Below are 19,421 nucleotides of genomic sequence, written 5' to 3'. Positions count from 1 at the left end.
ACATTAATTATATATCATGTATACATGTAGAGACATGAAGGCTTATATCGATCAGTTCAGTTGTGAGTCACTACCGTTAGTCTAGCACTTACATCAGAATTCACTTTTCGAGGTGCATCTTAAAGATACAGATCTCCCCTTCGTCGAGTTGGTAACCAGAGTCTCCTGTAGGGAGAGTAGGCATTGTGTGTATAGATCTATACGGGACCGACACCCCCGCACCCTGACTGCTAGCTACAGTCCATGGCTTACCAAGCCAAGGGGTGACAAATGTCATAATTACACCGACGCTTGCAGGGCGTCAAGAACTCTAGTGTCGATCAGTATGGTTACGAGTATCTCCATGTTTACCTTATAATTCATGGCCTTAAGGTAACGATAATTAACACTGTATACTGGAAACACACTCTTAGAATTACTCTTTGTTTTAGATCTTGCTAGCCGTATCGTACATTTGATACCGTCTGGGGTCTGTGTCTCCTTTTGTTAGACTGAGCTAGGCGTGTCATTCATTCGATACTCTCCTGGAGTCTATGATTTCTTTTGCCTTAGTCAGCAATATTTTTCTGCTGAGGCATATCGTTATTTTCCATATTGTTTATTCTCCTACTTACTTTAAAATCAAATACCGTATTTTGGTAATGATAATATTTCAGGGAAAATTACTCTTTAAAACATAACTCTGTCGAGTCTTGGTAGAAGACTGTTTTTATTTAGAAAATATAGGATTTTCTGGAAAGGACTATAATACACCGTTGATTCTAAACTGCTACTTTTATAAAGTTATTTGAATAAAATGCTCACTTATACAAATGACACTAAATACTTATGAACTCACCAGCATGTATAAAGCTGATACTCGCTTTCAAAATAACTTGTATTCTCAGGTCAACAATAGACAGGTACATCCCAAGAGCTTTTGCGGAGACAGCCTAATACCAAGTTGCACCTATATTAGTACTTGTATTACTTTGATGTTTCTATGCAGTGTAAACTATGTAAAACTATTACTATTAATGCAATGGTTGTTGTACTTTGATTACTATACTGCATATGTTGTGATAATTGACATGACATCATCCATCCCATAACGTTTCCGCCGTTCCGATTTTGGGGTGTGATAGGGGTACTCTTGAATCTGAGGTTGGGATATCCATTTGAGGTGGTGTATCTACCATCTCGATCTCTTCATAATCTTGTGTAGTAAAGACTTTTACAGGATGAGAGAGAATCGAAGATGACCCCTAACTAGCAACACCGGTCGAGGTCGCATCGTCAAACAACTGGGTGCATAGATCAGGGTAAAGGAAGGGTGCATTTCTTAATTTATCAACCATCTTGTTCAACTGTTTGAAAAAATGATTTTGTTATCAAACTTTTAAAAACATAATAATGCATTTTAAATTAAAAGATTACCTTCGCCTCCACTTTCCACTCTTCATCCGTCATTTGAAATGTGTTTATGACAATATTATAGAGATTCCCAATTTTGTTTTTTAACTTCAACCAAAAGTGCATACTTGCTTTTCAAGTAGTCATAACGATATTTCATTTGTTTTTTCTCAGCAACAAAGTCGTGTTCTTTTTTTAGTTTTTCAGCTATTGTATTCCATGAGGTACTTTTAAGACTACTACCTTCCCGACCGTTACTTGTTAGTTCTTGGATATATGCATCAAAAAAAGTTTTGTTCACAAAATCCGAAGACCAACTAACTCTACTTCTCTTTTTTACCATGTCTAAGGAATAAATAAATGTTTAGCATGTTATGCAAATATATACACATATTTGCACACATAAACACACACACATATGTGTATATATATATATATATATATATATATATATATATATATAGATGTAACACAAATATATACACCAATATACACACAAATTTGCACACATATACACAACTATATATATATATATATATACACACACACACATGTATACAAATACTCATAAATAGGTCATATGTATAAATATGTAAAATTATTAAGAGATAAAATAAAAATGTTTCAACAAATATTTAGAAGAAAAATAAAAATTATATATTTATAAAAGTAACATCACCAATATAAACTTATTGCCTTAAATTCACACTACTTTTCTACTACTTGCATGTTTCCAACATTCACTTTCTACGTATTATTTTCAAAACTTTTACTTTTTCATTTATCTTTTTCATACATAACCTTGACAGCTCTAAAGAGATACAATACCACAAAGATATGTGGGTACACCACTTAAATTATATATACTTTTCAAAGTCACTCTACTAATTAATGTATGCCTCTTAAAGTTTAGAATTCATGACAACTTGTGTTTTTCAACAGCATGCTTATCATTATACCATCATAATTTCAGATTCACCACATCATAATTTCAGATTCACCAATTTTGTTTTTGGAAGATATATAGTAATTAATCAATAAATTTTTTCACTTCTTATTTTCAAGAATCAAGAAATAACATTCATGCTCCCATGGAAATTTTAAGAATCAAGGACATGAAAAATGAATTATAAAAGAAAACATTATTAAGTTCTGTTGCTATGTTTATGAATGTAGAAAAAATTATCACTTCTAGACAATTTTGCTCCTGATTATGAATGTAAAAAAAATAAGGATAAAAGAAGAAAAACAAACTTGTTGATTGCTCTGTTGCTGTTGATCGATGTGATTACATGTTATCGATGCTTGTTGTTGATCGATGTTGTGGCTGTTCACCGATTCTGTTCCTGCGATCGCTGTTGTTGTTGTTCACCGATGTAGTCGTCGTTGGGAGTTAAACGTGGGAGGAACGAAAACAAACCTGATCGCAATAGAATGTAGGGCAAGAGCTTTTTTTTTTATTTTTTTTCTCGGTCCGTCAGATAGAAAACAAGGACCAAGTGTTTTCTTGTTTTTGGACCGAGTCCTTACAACTATAATCAATAGGGATAATGACTTGGGAGGGTAATAAGGTTTCCAGCTTGTCCGTATTAGGTCACTAAGGTTTTTTTTTGTGCGTATTAGACCAATATGGTTGTTATTACCGTTTAGAAATAGTCCTTTTACCGGTTTTAACGGGTAAAAAGGACTATTTCTAAACGGTAATAACAACCATATTGGTCTAATACGCACAAAAAAACCTTAGTGACCTAATACGGACAAACTGGAAACCTTATTACCCTCCTAAGTCATTAACCCTAATTATTTAGAAAACATGCTTACTAATCAATGTAACTGATTTGTTTGACTGAAAATAGTTGCTTCCATTTAAACTTATCTTACAACCCTTCCAGAACTTCTAAGTCCAGAAACTCCTATGATTGATGGTCTTCATTACATAAATATGCAACATTTTTATCAATAACTTCTTTTTTGTCATTTAAATGTTTACATGAACACATCCATATGTACAAAAACAAAATCTCACTTTGATACCTCCTATCAATGTCTACATTTGATAACGAATGGAAATGTAAAACCAACAGGGACTTGCAGATGATGTCTATTATCAATTATTTTATAAAAAGCAAAACCACAACATGAACTAAGAAACTGAAGTTTCAAAATTAATCAAAATCAACACATAAACAAACATATACAGACTATATACAACACATAAACGGAAGTTTATAAAACATGAAACTTAATGACAGGAAAAGTAAAAAACTTAAAGGAGACTTTATAGAAAGAAAGATCACTTTTACTCACAAATCGTTGAAGACATCAACAAGAAGATCAATCTGACCATAGAATCCACATGTTGTCTGATTATGACTTCAGTAGAGGAACTACTGAAACGTAAGAATTGCAATTGAACTCTATTAGCATTTGAAAAGGGAATTAGTGTTAAAAAAAATTTGGACCATTTCTTGATTTGTGTGTATCATCCTTGCGCAGGGGCTATGCTAATCTTTTATGTATCGTTCCAATTTTATCGGATGTCCCCAAAGGGACGACTATAGATGAAGAGCTTCGCCATATAGAGGAGTAGCAGGTTATATGGGATGACGCGAGTTCTAAACGAAGTAGTTTACTGTTGATGGTCATATATTCTCAATGTCTTTAAAATTAGGGTTAATGACTTAGGAGGGTAATAAGGTTTCCGGTTTGTCCGTATTAGGTCACTAAGGTTTTTTTGTGCGTATTAGACTAATATGGTTGTTATTACCGTTTAGAAATAGTCCTTTTTTACTCGTTAAAACCGGTAAAATGACTATTTCTAAACGGTAATAACAACCATATTGGTCTAATACGCACAAAAAAAACCTTAATGACTTAATACGGACAAGCTGGAAACCTTATTTGCCTCTCAAGTCATTATCCCATAATCAATATCAAACGTGTGGATTGATATTTTATGAACCGGTCCCTCTTTATACCCATTAGATACCTTATAAAACTACCCCCTAACTTTGGTTCGGTTGGCTCGGCTTAAGGTTGAACGTAGGGTTTTCGCTATCAAAATATTGACTGTAGGGTTTTATTCCTTCCCCTTCCCCTTCCCCTTCCCCTGAGAGCACACTGTTTCGCCATCGGCGCTTGTTTCTCCCATTGGACGCCAACGTAAGAGGGTTTCATCTCTTTCAGCCTGTACTTGTTTTCGTATAGGAATTCAATTCTATATATCACACTTGGTTTCCTTTTTCTGTTATAAATGTTCAGCAAATCTATATATGTAAAACATTCATCGGAAAAGAAGAATTACCCTGCAATACTAATTCAATATATAATGAACTTGTTTTCTGCTCTTAAATACATAATTTTTGGTTTTGAAAACCTAACATAACCCCGATTTGGATTTTATTATACAGCTCCTAAGGTTTGGAACGTGCAACGATAGTAGCCACGATGGCATACCAAGGAGGGAACCTGAAGTCGACCTCCATTAATGGAGTGAAGATGTACACAGTAGCAGGACAACACAAGTCACTGGCCACTTGGCTTGCGCCAAAGAAGATTAGAGCTCTTCGCAAAGACAAAAGTAGGAAATTTAAGCATTACCCTTCTTTTCTTCACAACTTTGCATTTGAATTGCATCTGTACCATTTGTCACTAGTCTGTTCATATTCTTCTTTGCTACCATTAACAACTTCATTCTCCTGCATATAGATTATCTGGAAAGGGTGGATTTGATACAAGATTTAAGATTTGAAACTGCAACAACTAGAATTAAAGCTACCCCAGATGGCGAATTTCTCATTGCTTCAGGTTATTGGAAACTTGTGATATGTTTTTCTACTCTACTCAGCTATGTGATTGACATATTTGGTTAGAATTGTCCTATAAACTTTGCTGACTATCAAGTGTTTTAGGTATTTACCCTCCTCAAATCAAAGTATACGAGTTAAGGGAACTATCATTGAAGTTCGAAAGGCATCTTATATCAGAAATAATCAACTTTCAGGTATCTTTTTTCTTAAGCATTGAATTAGATTATATCAAAAATTTGCAACAAACTTTCATCTATTTGTTTATTATAACATCTATTTGTAAACAGGTGTTGAGTGATGACTATTCAAAGCTAGCTTTCCTATGTGCTGATCGATCTATTTGTCTACATGCTAAATATGGAAGCCATTACAGTTTACGTATCCCAAGGTACTAAACCTTTACTCTCATAACATTTTTCTATGAACATAAATGTTACTTTTTCTTTAATCTTCACTTGTTTCTTGCTTGTTTATTTGCATTATTAAAAAATAAATCCAATTTTCATATAATCCCCTGTCTCCAATTAAGCACAACAATTCCATTCTTGAGATAAAAAACCTCCCTTTTGCGTAAAGTTAAATACAACATTTGACATTGTTGTATACTTTCATAATAAAATATTGATAACATGTATGAAATTATGTGTACTTAACTTATTTTTAATTAATTATATATATACATATACATATATATCTGACCCTGATATTTTCTTTTATGAACAGGATGGGGAGGGATATTATATATGATAACTGGTCATGTGACTTAATATGTGCAGCCTCATCTCCAGATTTATATAGAATTAACTTAGAACAGGTTTGTTAAAAAAAATCACAATTTTTGTCCCTCATGTATTTTACGGTTTTACCCTTAGTGTCTTTTTGAACTTTCTGGTTCTACAATTTTGTTGGTGTCAAAAACAGAACTTTCTTGTTACCTGAAACATTATAAAAACTAAAACTCTGTTTCATATATCTAAGAAATGTTGTTACTTTTTATGTTTTATAGTTGGAGCTAATTTTTATTTATTTATTTATTTATTCAGGGACGTTTCCTATCGTCTCTTACAACACAATCTCCAGCACTAAATGTAGTCTCTAGAAGGTTAGTTTGACTTCATCCATAAACTTACTCCTTTTTTTTTGTTTACATTTTATTTATGGTTAAATGTAAGAAAAGATGAAAGTATATTAATATTTATTGATTATTTATTTTAATGAAAATTCAGCAAGTATCATGGGCTAGTTGCTGGTGGTGGTGAAGATGGTGCTGTTGAATGCTTTGACATGAGAACAAGATCTTCCATTGCAAGGCTTAATGCAGTGACACCTGTCAATGATGGTGATCAGGTTATTTATTATTATTATTATTTTTTTTACAAGTTATAATAATAAAAAACTTTATGAATCTTATGAAGTTTTAATTTAATTACACAATTATTTGTTGTGTTATTTAGGAGGTTACTGCTATAGAGTTTGATGGAGATGGAGGTTACCACATGGCTGTTGGAAGTAGTGGTGGAAAGGTATGTTTTATAAAGTCAAAGTCATTTTTTTTATTCTGATGATTTAGTTTCTTTTATCAATTTCATTAAACAAAAAGGTTTATTTCAATAAATTTTCAGGTTATGATATATGATTTGCGTTCATCTTCTCCTATTCGAGTAAAAGATCACATGTAAGTTACCAATTTATAATATATAATATATAATATATAATTCCAACTATAAAAATTAACTCTTGATATTTGTCAATATTTTATAGGTATGGAAGCCCTATATTAAACATCAAATGGCATCAGACTTTGAATTCAGAGAAACCAAAACTAATTACTACTGATAAGCATATTGTCCGAATTTGGGATCCAGAAACAGTAAGATCCTTTTATTTTCATTAAAAATTACTTAACAAAGTTTAATATAATAAAAAGTTCAATAACCAAAAATGGGTTGTATTGAAAAATTTCATTACATTCCATGAACCACAATTTCACATTACTTGAAGAATGATCCATTCCAACGAACAAACAAACAACAATGGAATAAACAATTCCATTCCTTGGATTCAATTACTGATTTTGATTCCATTCAGGGGGAAGGAATGACAAGTATTGAGCCAACAGGTGGAGAAATTAATGACATGTGTGTATTTGATGAAAGTGGATTAATGCTATTGGCTCTAGACACAAGTCAAATCCCTTCTTATTTTTTACCAGCCCTGGGGCCCGCTCCAAAGTGGTGTTCATACATGGAGAATTTAACAGTATGTCTTACAAATATTATTTACTAATTTTGCATATTTGCATAATTCTCATTGATTTCTTTATTATATTTCTTCCTAAATTTTATGCCTTTGTTGTATATATGTAGGAAGAGATGGAGGAAGATGCGGAAACTACTATTTATGATGATTACAAGTTTTTGACACAAGATGATCTTGCAAAATTGAATTTGACAAATTTAATTGGCACAAATCTTCTAAGAGCTTACATGCATGGGTATTTTATTGATTTTCGTCTTTATAAAAAGGTAATTTCCTATTTCCCTATCCTTTCTTCTTCTTCTTATTATTAATTTATTAGCATTCAGTGGTTTGATTTTTTTTTATTAAAACAAATTTGTTATTGTATGTTTAAAATGTGTTTTCAGGCACATGCAGCAGCTAATCCTGTTGTTTATGAAGAGTATTTAGAGAAAAGGAAAAAGGAGAAGGATGAGGAGGAGCGTAGCACGCGAATTACGGTTAGTATTTAAAGAAGGGCAAATTAGGAAATACAGAAAAATGAAACAACATAATCTTTTTTTATAATTCTGTTGTTGTTGCAGATTAAGAAGAAACTGCCTAAGGTTAATAGGGTTCTTGCAAAACGTCTTCTTGAAGATGAAGAATTAGAAGCCATTAAAAAAGATACAACAGATGTTGCTATTGATGTTAACACCACTAAAAAAGCATCAAAGAAAAGGAAAGGGCTCACTTCTGATGTTCTTCAAGATGAACGTTTCACTTCTCTCTTCAAAAATGAGGTATCATTATCGTTATGAATATCTTTTTTTGATTACATTTTTTCATGTTTTTTTATTTATGAAAATGTTATCAGGATTTCGAAGTGGATGAGAACTCTTTGGAGTATCGTGCTTTGCATCCTTTAGCTACACCAGTGCAGCCTTCATTAGTGAAGGAACACTTTGAGCCTTTTAATGAAGAAGATGAATTTGATTCTGATGAAGAAGATTCTCAGCCTTCAGATGATGATGAAACTAAAAATGGAAAGAAAACTCGAGCTCCAAGGTAAAAAAAATTATTATTTATTATTTGCTTTGAGATTTCGGCCACATTAGTTTATGAGTTTCAGACTTTGGCCACAACACTTTTGTATGTTTCATACTTTTTGGCCACAAGATTTTCATATATTGGCAGATTTGGTCCTTAGACTTTTTGGGTTTCAGAATTTGGCCACAAGACTTTTATAAATTCGCAGGTTTGGTCCCTAGACTTTTGGGTTTCAGAATTTGGCCACAAGACTTTTATAATCTGGCAGGTTTGGTCCCTAGACTTTTGAGTTTCAGAATTTGGCCACAAAACGTAAGTATATCGACAGGTTTAGTCCCTAAACTTTCGTATGTTGGTAGGTTTGGTCCGTAATATCCCTCTAGTTAAAGTCTATTTTATTTATCTCCATGAAAACAAGTTTTTCGAGAAGACTTATTTATTTTATAAAAAAAAAAATGCAGATTGTATGAAGTGAAGGATGAGAGGCATGCAGAAGCATTTGGAAACAGGAGGTCACTTGCTAAAGAAGATGCTCTGCCATTAGAAGAGAGGGTAAAAGCTCTGGCAAATAGAAATCAAGGTTCAAGCGCCTTAAACAAGATTAAATCTGGACCAGGTGGATCTAGAGAGATTTCATTCATATCTAGAAGCAAAGGGAAGTATAAGGAAGATGAGTTTGATGATCATGATGATCATGATGATGATGGTTTCAATCATCGTGAAAAGAGAAGGGGAGTGCATTCACTGGGGTTGAAGTCTGATAGAGGAGGATTTCAAGGTCGGGGACGTGGTGGTAGAGGGCGGGGAGGTGGTGGCAGAGGGAGGGGAGGTGGTGGAGGAAGAGGGAGAGGAAGAGGTGGTGGTGGTGGTGGTGGTGGTGGGAGAGGAAGAGGAAGGGGTAGGCGGTGAAATGCAGCCTCTGAGATTAATTCAGGAAGGGTCTGGTGGTTTAATGTGTTTTTATATAAAAAAAAAAATAGTAACGATTTTAAGTATAATTTAGATAGAAGAAAAGATGAGTGAAGACTGAAGATGCCTTTTTTATAGGGTTTAGATGCGGTGATTTTGATGTATTTTTTGTTTTTATGATAATAGAAATTGTGTTTATGGTAATATGATTCTGTGATATAATAGAGATTCAACTTATTTCTATTGCATTGTTACATTTTTACCTTTATTTTTATTTTTTATAGGACTATATTTTGATAAATTTACCAATTTATTAGGACATTATATTTGAAAATTTTACTATATTCATATTAGGACGTTATGTTTTATTGCTGGTTGCATCATTTTGTTATGACATTTTTTTTTTGTTGTTTTTCCATTGTTATTATTATGAGTATGGTTATTGTTAGTTTATTATTAAAAGACAAATCAAGCTAATATCATTTATTGTTTTTCAAGATTTTATTAACAATTTGATCAAAATGGTCATGATTTTTGCAGAAATCTCTACCATATCCGTTCATTGGTTTTTATTTAATTTAGTTTTTGTACGTTCACAACTTGATATCACAGGTCAAAAAAACACGACGTCCAAATTACTTTCTATATATTTGCTTAAAGTCATACATGTTTTCATGTAATGTTAGATTACTAATAATATTATCTTATTATTCCTGTGTACAACTTTTAGTGTGTAAAACACACCACAAAGCATGAGGTATTTATTACTTGCAGCTTGCTAATTTCCAAAGACCAAAGTCATAATGTGTACAACTTTTAGTACATTATTAGGTATTAAACTATATCCATAATAACCCATAACAAAATAGAGAGAAAGAAAGAAAAGTTGATTTAAAACATGAACTCATAATCCACAAAAACTATAGTTCCTCCAGTAACAGTATTTAGAGTTAAGGCCTCAAGACAATTAAGGATTTGAAAAACATGGAAACCTTTTTAAGCAATAAATTAAAGTTAACAAAATCACTACTCCTACATACAACAAAACAAGCCTTAAAAACTTTTTCATTTGATGATTGCAGGTCTATTTGCTTTTCGTTTTGGTCTTGATCCACCAACTTTTTTCAATGTCTCTGTGGTCAATGCATACATCCTCACAGCAAATAACTCGTCTGGAAATCCCTTCTGATCCTGATGCACAAGGGTATATTAGTAATTTCACTCTAAACCTTTAAACTATATCGGTTTTGACCTTATACAATAGGAATTACCTTTAACTTGTAGATATTGAGGCCACACTGAGTAAAGAGTTCCTTGAAGTATACATCTGACCTTGTAATACTCTTATCTTCATTATCCAACACAAATCCTATATCCATAAATGATGTATAAAAAGTATTTGGGAAAATAAATAAGTCTCATTTTCCTGACTTTTTCTCTATTAAGTCGTTCTTTCTGTATTAAGTAAAGAGAGAGTTGCTACCTGATTTTGCAAGGTTTTCTTTCAAAACAAAAAATCCACCGGGTTTAAGGCCAGCCTACATATAATCAAATGTGGGAAAATTTGTAAAAAGTTAGGACATTGTTGTAATTGTGTAGATTTTTAAAATACATTGATGTTATAGGAAGAAAGGAAAGTGGGATGATATAATAAAAAAAATCAATGAAAGTATTTATAAAACTACATGTTGTTACCTTTGCTCTCTTGAAGAATGACACAAAGTCATCATCAGCAAGATGCCCAATGCACCATTGGACCCATATCACATCATACCTTTGTGCATCTGGAGTGAATTCCTGAAAGTAAAAATTCAAACAACAAAAAAAGAATGTCATCAAAGAACACAAGCCAATAACACATCATGATGGAATGTTGGAATGTAATGACTCATTCCATTCCTTTGTTATTCCATTCCATCCAAAAAAACAGTATGTTTTATGATTTAACATTAATAATTACCTGTAGTGGAGTACAGTAAAAGTTGAAAGCTTTGTGCTCCTCTGAGACTGATAGATTTTCAGGAGCCAAATTTTCACGAGCAGCCTCCAAGAAATGTGACACGGGTTCAAGAAGGTCAACCTAGGAACAATCAAGCAATTAATTTTACAAGTAATTAATGACAAAATGTAAACATAAAATCAAAAATCCAAGAAAGATCCAGAAACTAGAGATGATAATATATCTTTTGAGCAAAAAATAATGTACCAAAGTTATGTATATAAGGTACTAAGTGTTGAAAGTTATTACCTCATTAAAGTATCTTATGAGAAGATTCTTAGTCACCCTTCCAATTCCAGAACCACAATCTGCACAAGTTTTAGTCAACAAGGAATCTTCAATACACAACAAATTCTAACTGGAATTTGATGGGTGACACAAGCACATGAAAATTTGGTTGATTTTATATAAACCTGAAGAAGAAGAAGAAGAAAGGAAGAAAGAGAGCTAACCAAGAGCTACAAGATGCTGGTTTCTTCCGCCATTAGGAACAAGTTCAGTCAAAAGGGTATTGAGAAAAGCCTCACTGGCCTTGATATCAGGCTCATTCACATGTGCATATCCACCCAGAACTCCATCGACTGATGCATCCACGCCCTTTTGATCACGAAAAAAAAAAAAAAACAATTCTTTAGGGTTTATACGGATTTGTTATGTGAAACGAAAAGGAGGGCTAAACCTACTTGCCAGTAGCCAACACCATTGCGATACCAATCGAGTTTCTTTTGTGAATCGCCAACTTCTTCTCGCCACATCTCATCGGCGCTCTTGAATTCCCGGCCGTTGCTATCTAATCCACCGATCTCCATCTCGATTCGGATGGTCGCTCGCGTTCTCACTCGGCACTTGTCGCGCGCTTGATGAGTTTCAGTTGCAGTTGCAGCCAAGTAAGAATTCAAACACAAGTTGCTGTTTGCACCAAGCATATGTGTTTTTGGGGTTTCGACTCTCTCGTATTTCAATATTTCATACTCGGCAAGACGGCATTGCCCTGTTATTTTCCCTTGAATGATTTTTTTTCCTTTCTAATTTAGTAAAATTTTCTAAATGCCAAAGGGCACTAAAAATAAAATGACTTAGGTTCCACATTATTTTTCAATTTTAGGCGAATCAGCATCTTTTATCTTAATATTAGACGATATTCGGTACTCTAAAATCATAAAATTTAGGATTCAATATGTGGATATCAGTAATTGTTTTACATGTACTATTAACTTTCGTTAGGTTCGGTACTTAATATCATTTTCTTCATCCATTTCAGAATTAGGTATGCATTGGATGGTACTGATTCGGTACCATGCTTGTCCATAATTGTTTTACACATTATTATATAAATTCTCAAAACATAATGATTTAGTGCAACAACAAAACAACAATAATAATACATTGGTCCCATACAAAATGGGATTGGAGAGGTAGGATGAGTCGACAACCTATACAATTTGTCATTACAAAAGAAAATTATATTTGTAAAAGACATCTCACAAAACGAATGAATATAATGATAATAATAATAATATTACAAATTGTGTAACTTTGCATATGATCCCTATATATAAAAAGGTTAGCTTGGGATTGATCTCTCCATAGGGAAACATTAGTTAACAAATGAAAAAAACATTAATGCATCTTTAAATAAAGAACCAATAAAATAAAACAAATATGGAGGTAGAAAAGATAAGAAAAACATGAATGAACAAGTACGTGATAGTTTATAGATAAGATAAATAAGTTGGAAAGTCAGTACTAACCACACATGTTGGAAGTATGTTGGAAGTAGGGATGAAAGTGGGTTCAAATCCGGACTCGGAAAACCCGGAACCGGTTAACGGGATTTTATAGAACCGGAAACCGGACCGGTATATAGGAACCGGTTCCGGTTCGGTTTCGGGTAAAGTGGGTCTAGAACCGGAAAACCCGGAAACATCAAAGTGGGTAGGCTGGAACCGAATAAAGTGGGTTTAGACCCGGAAAACCCGAAAAAACCGGAATTTTTTGGTAATTACTTACAACTTAGTGGGTTGAACTTTGAAAATTTTCATATTGATATCCCCACTTTGGGGGGCTGTAACTTATTGAATACGAAACCACAATTAACAAAATTAGAGTGTAAAATCATGTACAAACTCTAAAATACACTCTGGAAAAACTCGCATGTCAATCCGAATTTAAATGAATGAGATATACTTGTGTTAATATTTTCACATAATACAAAGTACAAAAACAAATAGCTGAAAAATTGAAAATTTTCAGTTTTGATATCCCGACTTCGGAGGACTGTAAATCATTGAATGTTAAACCAAAAATGACAAAATTATAGTCTAAACTCATGTACAAACTGTAAACTAGAAGTTGGAAAAAACCATATGTCAATCCGACTTCAAACGAATTAGATATGCATGCTTTAAAACTTTCACCGAATACAACAAAACTAAAAAACTAAAAACTTTCAGCTTTGGTATCTCAACTTTTGAGGACTGTAAGTCAATGAATATAAAACTAAAAATGAAAAATTTATAGTCTAGAATCATGTATAAACTCTAAACTACATGTTGGAAAAAACCGTATGTCAATTGGAGTTGAAACGAATAAGATATGCATCTTGTAAACGTTTCACAAAAAGTGGTTCCGGCCTTAAAAGTGGTTCCGGTTCCAAAAACCGGTTCCGGATTTTAGATCCGGTTTACCCGGACCCAAACCCGGATTACCCGGAACCCGGATAAAGCCAATTTTTAAACCCGAAACCGGACCCAGTTCTATATATTCCGGTTCTAACGAGTCCGGTTCCGGTTCCGGTCCAGTTTTCCGGTTCTAAATCTCATCCCTAGTTGGAAGTATAGGTAGCTTAGTTAAGTAGGTGTTATAAATTACAATGATGTAGTAAACATTAAAAATAGTTATAATATAGCGTTAAGTTCTACTTCATACACACCAAACTATATTATCACCATACACTATTATGTTTACTTTTTAGGTTATTATTATCATATAATTATTATTGATTTTACTTTTTAAGTAATCATTACCATATAATTACTATTTGATTAAATTTATTATTATTCATTATAACCTAATAAAAAACCATTATTATTTAATAATTACAATTTTATTATTAATCTTATTAATATTAATAACTTTAAAGCTGTTTTCTTATTAAGATAAATAACAATAATAATATTATTTTTAGAATATAATAATATAAATAATATTATAAAAAAAATAAAATTCTAAATAAATTTTCATCAATGTAATATCATTGATAGTATAAATAATATTATAAGAAAAATAAATTACAAACAAATCTTCATCATTTTTTTTTAATTTTAAATATTACATAACAAAATTCCGAGACAAAAATAAACAACTAATCATCTATAGTCATAAAAGATCTTTCCGTAGGTCTAAGTCGCTTATAAAATTCTAGATGTGAATTATACATAGTTTGCCATTCCGACAGCGTCTAGTGTTTCCAGTAACGTCTAGTGGAACAACTGTCGACTCACTTTCAATAAGCAGGGAGTCTCGCAAAGCACTTATTCGATCTTCTTGGCCCTCATCCATGAAATCTAGAGACTCAATTACATGTTGATTTTGTCTCTCATCCATGGTAGCAACATAAATACTCCAATAAGGTAAGGTAAATATTTATGACAAGTTAAAAGAAAGAGAAAGAATTTACAGTGAATGCTCCGATAATGTCTTTCCGACAAGAAATGATGGCTCCGACGATAGATATTTTGATTCCTAAAGTATTTCCGATGATATTTTCCGGCGATATATGAAGTTTACAGTTTATCTTTTGTGAATGTTTTTTATTATTTTTATTTTTTTTAATGTAATATGAACAGTAAAATTTATAGGTGTAATGTAAACTTAAACTTTATAGTTTTTTGTATTTTTGTTTGAAATTTTGAATTGACAACTTTCTTGAAAATATAAACTTGAATATATGGAAAATTGGTAAATAAAAAAGAAGTCAGAGTCAAACAATAGGTCAATAGTAACAGAATGATGTGTAGTAGGGTTTAAGTAAAATAATACTAAAATTTAAATTTTTTAGATGATGATAATAATAATAATAATAATAATAATAATAATAATAATAATAATAATAGATAACAATTAATTATAATTTTTTTTTAATTTTAGAATGAAAAATAATTAGTAAAGTGGATAAATTGTGAACATACACTGATAAAAAAGTGAAATAAAAAAATAAAAAGAGAAGATAAGTTTTATGGAGTAAACCTCAAATTCAAAAAACCTAAATATCACTTCACTTGCATTTGGTGGTCTAATAATAATTCAGGGACAATTTCAAAAAAGAAAAAACAGAAGTCATCTTTAATAAAAGAAAAAAAGGCGGAAGATGTGTCCAACGCCTCCAATCAAAATTAGTCAAAACTCATTGAGTAATTAAAAAGCCCTATAAATAGATTGGTGTGTAACTGCCCTATAGATAGATTGGTATGTGAAAAGAAATTCCCTATAGCGTTTGATATCCTGTTAGCAAAGAGAGATGTGTTGGTGATTTTATATCGTCAAAATTATTTAAGTGTAATAGGATAAAATTTGTTGACCAAAAGTGATCTTGTTGAATATTGAACAAGTTAGGATGGTGTAGGAGTGCATACTTGTTCAAGTTTTCAAGATTCAAAGTACATTGTTATTTAGAGGCGAAGCCCCTAAACGAACAGGGGTCCGGGGGCAGCACACCTGGGAGCGGGATCCAAGGGGCAGAGTCCCTGGCTGGGATAATTTTTTTTTTATTTGGACTATGTTGCTATATTAAAAAATGCATCAAAAATCCAATTTTAGAAAGTTGACCATTTTTTCCCTGAGATCCGTTTAATGACAGATTTGGTAGTTTTATGATAGTTTGTAACTGTCTATTGACAGTTTTCAGACAGAAATGATATATCCGTTTTTTGGTCATTTTTCTGTACATCTTAAAGAACATTTTCATATACATTCTCAGATTTCATTATTTGAATTTCATCAAATTGAGTGTTTTATCTATACCATCGAAATACTTCAATTTGATAGTGAATCACGACTTTCAGAGAATCCAAACAATCTATTTATCCCCTATTTTCTAACAAGATGAAATGTAGTATTATATCAAAAAGAAATCATGATTTGTTGCCACAAATGAATGAAATGGAGCATTCCTCACCAAATATGCGTCATTCTTTTGGGATGATTTTTATTTGGTGGGAGATGGTTCTTTTTAGGAAATAGAATGATATAAATATTATTCATGTAATTTTAAATAAATATTAATCTTTTTTTAAATTTCAAAACATATTTTCAAAAGATAAATAAAAATATTTCATTGTAATTATATTTTAAATTTTATTGTATCTAGTTTTTTTTATTAATTTTTATTTTATTTTATTTATTTTGTAACATTTCTTTAGATTATAGATATTTTTTAAAACTATTTCTAATACACAAAATATGTATTTTAAACGAAATAAAATATTTTAGATGCAATTTATTTAACAATTTATAATTTATAATTACTTAACTAATACGTTTATAAAATAATTCTTTTACCTTTACTTATCAACTTTTACTTTATTTAGTTTTATTTATTAATAATAAACAGCTGAATAATAATTCATTCCATTCCATTAAATCGAGCCAATAAAAAATGATAATATTATGATTATTTCTATTACCTTACTAATTTCATTATGTTTGCCCATTTCATTCCTTCATACCAAATTCCTTCATACGAAAAACAGACATTTTACATTGTAATTTCTTGCATTTTGCCTTAGGTTATTGGCTAAAGATCCTATAGAAATTTATGTAATAACTACATAGTTACATACACAATATATTATCTAGTCAAGCATCAAAATGTTTAAAATAAAATTCCATACAATTAAAAAAAAACCTAAAATCACTAGACCATATTTGGCCCTTATTACAACATTCTTATTTACTAAGAGCTTTTTAACCTACTCATGCTTAAAACCAAGAATCTCTTTATTGCCAAAAACAATACCCATGTGCTCTTTGTGATCTTTTCCTTTATCATCAAAAGCAATGCTGAACTTAAAACAGTCTTTAGAATTTGAGCTCTTAACCCTTTGAAGAACCCTAGAAATCCTTCCTTATTCCATATAGCATGTAATGCCCCAGATACTGTTTTTCTTGATTCCATTTCCGATTCCTCTTCTCTATCTTCACTTGATTCTGCAGCTTGAATCATCACCTTACATCTGTAACATAATTCATATCAACTTTGAATTAGAACCCACATATTTGATTTTTTATGTTACTGACATGGTTTGTTATTCACCCATTCCATTCCTTTGAGTCAACAAAACATGACAACGGAATAGAATCATCCATTCCATTCCTTTGTGATTCCATTCCATTACTTATTTAGAATTTACCTGATAGCAGGGTAAGTCAAGCAGGTAGCCACACATTTTGATGCTGCCCCTAACAGAAAAGCCGAAAGGGCAGAAAGGGATTGTGGATTTCCCAACTTACCCTCCAGTAATCTTTCTTTCAGTTGATCAAATGCAGTGTACTACAAAAATTAAAAAAGTAAATTAATTCATCATCATTTGTGTTTTCATGGTGTTATCTTAAGAAAGAACAGTTTGTACAAAAGACATAAATGCCCTCCACATACTCATCATTTGACAAAATTACCTGAATTGCTGGATTTAAAGTAAGCAGAATCGATATGCCAAGTCCATCAAATGCCTCTCCCAAAGTTCCCTCTGAAAGGGTCTTTATTAGACCTTTGGACTTCCCAAAGTCACTTGTTTGCATCCTTGATGCAGCTGTATCCAAAGGCTGAAAAAAAAATCTCACATTTATATAGTTTTATTGTTATTATTAGGATTAAATGCAATAAAAAGAAAGTAGGATGCTATAATACATAAATAAAATGAAAGTACATTGGTATTTCTTGTGTTTATAATTGAGGGCTAACCATGGTTATTGCAACTGTACAAGCACCAGCAACAGCAGCTATAATCAAGTTAGCTTTTGTTCCAACAGATTTAAATCCAGAACGTTCCATATGCAGCTTCCTAAAGAAGCTATACCCATAAAAGTATATGAATGATGAAATGAACGATTGCAGATTCTTTGTCCCAAGGCCTTGATACAAAGAAAGAACTTGACGTTTACGAATTGCTTCCCAGAGAACATCTGAAAGGTTCCTGTAGCAAATATGTATAATAAGCAACATTTGCATAGTAGGAATATCCACCGATAGCATTTCTTTTAGGGTTTGTTATCAAGTTTGAGATATAATTAAGAAACATAATTCAATTCAGAGCTCAATATTTTCGTCTATAAACCAGTCAATCTACTCAGAATCGTGAGAAACTCAAAACCATCAACCGTTCGCATAAAATACAAGGCAAAATCGAGATCACTGATCAGAGAAAGAATCAACGAAAGCGTATGAGGATGAAACTGGGAAATAAAAGGAAAACCTGTATTTTCTGAGATTAGGGGTACGTAGTTCAGCTTGGTACTTGGTTTTGCAGGTATCTAAAGGGTATAAGATAGTAGTGCTAGCGAGAGATCCAATCGCCCCTGCTGTTGCATCCACCAACGATTCCATATCAAAGCCACCCATTAATCTTCGGTTTTTGTGCAAATTGATTGAAGAAATCTTCCAAAGTAGTTGGGATATTTTATCTTGAGCAAGATGAGATGGCGAATTAATTTATATACAGGGAGAGAAAGAGGTATGGAGACCGGAGAGTGATGTTGAGGCGATTGGTAAGGTGGGAGAATGGGGCTCTAGACACAGTAGAAACGAGTCGATTGACCCTTGCAGTCAACCAAGCTTGTGTAAATGTCAAATTGCATTAAACTTATATACATTTTCATGGTTAGACCGACTCATTTTTTTTTTTTTTTTTTTTTTTATTATTATTTTTTTTATGGTTTCATTTTTTTTCCTTAAAAAATGGAGTAAAAAATAGGAATACTCCATTTTTATCTTATTTTTACCCCAAAAAACATATTCAATTTTTCGAACTAAGATAAAAAAAACCAAA

General features: G+C 32.0%; 3 protein-coding genes and 1 non-coding gene across 5 annotated transcripts; 1 reads left to right on the top strand and 3 right to left on the bottom strand.

Annotated features, from left to right (window-relative positions):
- Positions 1-3,842: 3,842 nt before the first annotated feature.
- LOC144999428 (U6 spliceosomal RNA) lies at positions 3,843-3,945 on the bottom strand. The gene has a single exon (XR_013660897.1). It is a non-coding gene; the product is annotated as a U6 spliceosomal RNA (small nuclear RNA).
- Positions 3,946-4,417: 472 nt separating this feature from the next.
- On the top strand, positions 4,418-9,620 carry EDA7 (embryo sac development arrest 7). Its single transcript, XM_078957449.1, has 17 exons — positions 4,418-4,554; positions 4,803-4,972; positions 5,101-5,199; positions 5,304-5,395; positions 5,489-5,589; positions 5,925-6,015; positions 6,245-6,303; positions 6,428-6,548; positions 6,656-6,724; positions 6,824-6,876; positions 6,963-7,071; positions 7,290-7,460; positions 7,568-7,726; positions 7,847-7,939; positions 8,024-8,221; positions 8,296-8,486; positions 8,930-9,620. The coding sequence occupies exons 2-17, from the start codon at positions 4,840-4,842 to the stop codon at positions 9,375-9,377; spliced, it is 2,187 nt and encodes a 728-aa protein (XP_078813575.1). The 5' UTR covers positions 4,418-4,554; positions 4,803-4,839; the 3' UTR covers positions 9,378-9,620.
- A 623-nt stretch (positions 9,621-10,243) lies between these two features.
- On the bottom strand, positions 10,244-12,390 carry LOC145044887 (alpha amino-terminal protein methyltransferase). Of its 2 annotated transcripts, none has more exons than XM_078993233.1 (8): positions 12,060-12,390; positions 11,829-11,973; positions 11,626-11,684; positions 11,338-11,457; positions 11,073-11,174; positions 10,861-10,915; positions 10,649-10,725; positions 10,244-10,568 (listed from the first exon to the last, which is right to left on the bottom strand). In XM_078993233.1, the coding sequence occupies exons 1-8, from the start codon at positions 12,300-12,302 to the stop codon at positions 10,443-10,445; spliced, it is 927 nt and encodes a 308-aa protein (XP_078849359.1). In that variant the 5' UTR covers positions 12,303-12,390; the 3' UTR covers positions 10,244-10,442. The 2 variants fall into 2 exon arrangements, with proteins under 2 accessions (XP_078849359.1, XP_078849358.1); XM_078993232.1 differs by having other exon boundaries at positions 10,649-10,746; positions 12,060-12,389.
- Positions 12,391-17,205: 4,815 nt separating this feature from the next.
- Positions 17,206-19,197, bottom strand: LOC144998479 (peroxisomal adenine nucleotide carrier 1-like). The gene is made up of 5 exons (XM_078958232.1): positions 18,849-19,197; positions 18,338-18,569; positions 18,052-18,198; positions 17,787-17,926; positions 17,206-17,609 (listed from the first exon to the last, which is right to left on the bottom strand). Exons 1-5 carry the CDS (start codon positions 18,992-18,994, stop codon positions 17,330-17,332), a joined length of 945 nt encoding a protein of 314 aa, XP_078814358.1. The 5' UTR covers positions 18,995-19,197; the 3' UTR covers positions 17,206-17,329.
- Between the last annotated feature and the right edge of the window lie 224 nt (positions 19,198-19,421).

The sequence above is a fragment of the Lactuca saligna genome, chromosome 5 (assembly GCF_052625555.1).
Source record: "Lactuca saligna cultivar CGN05327 chromosome 5, ASM5262555v1, whole genome shotgun sequence".
NCBI classification, from domain to species: domain Eukaryota; kingdom Viridiplantae; phylum Streptophyta; class Magnoliopsida; order Asterales; family Asteraceae; genus Lactuca; species Lactuca saligna.
Note: the sequence above shows the minus strand (reverse complement) of the source record. Positions and strands in the feature narration are given on the sequence as shown.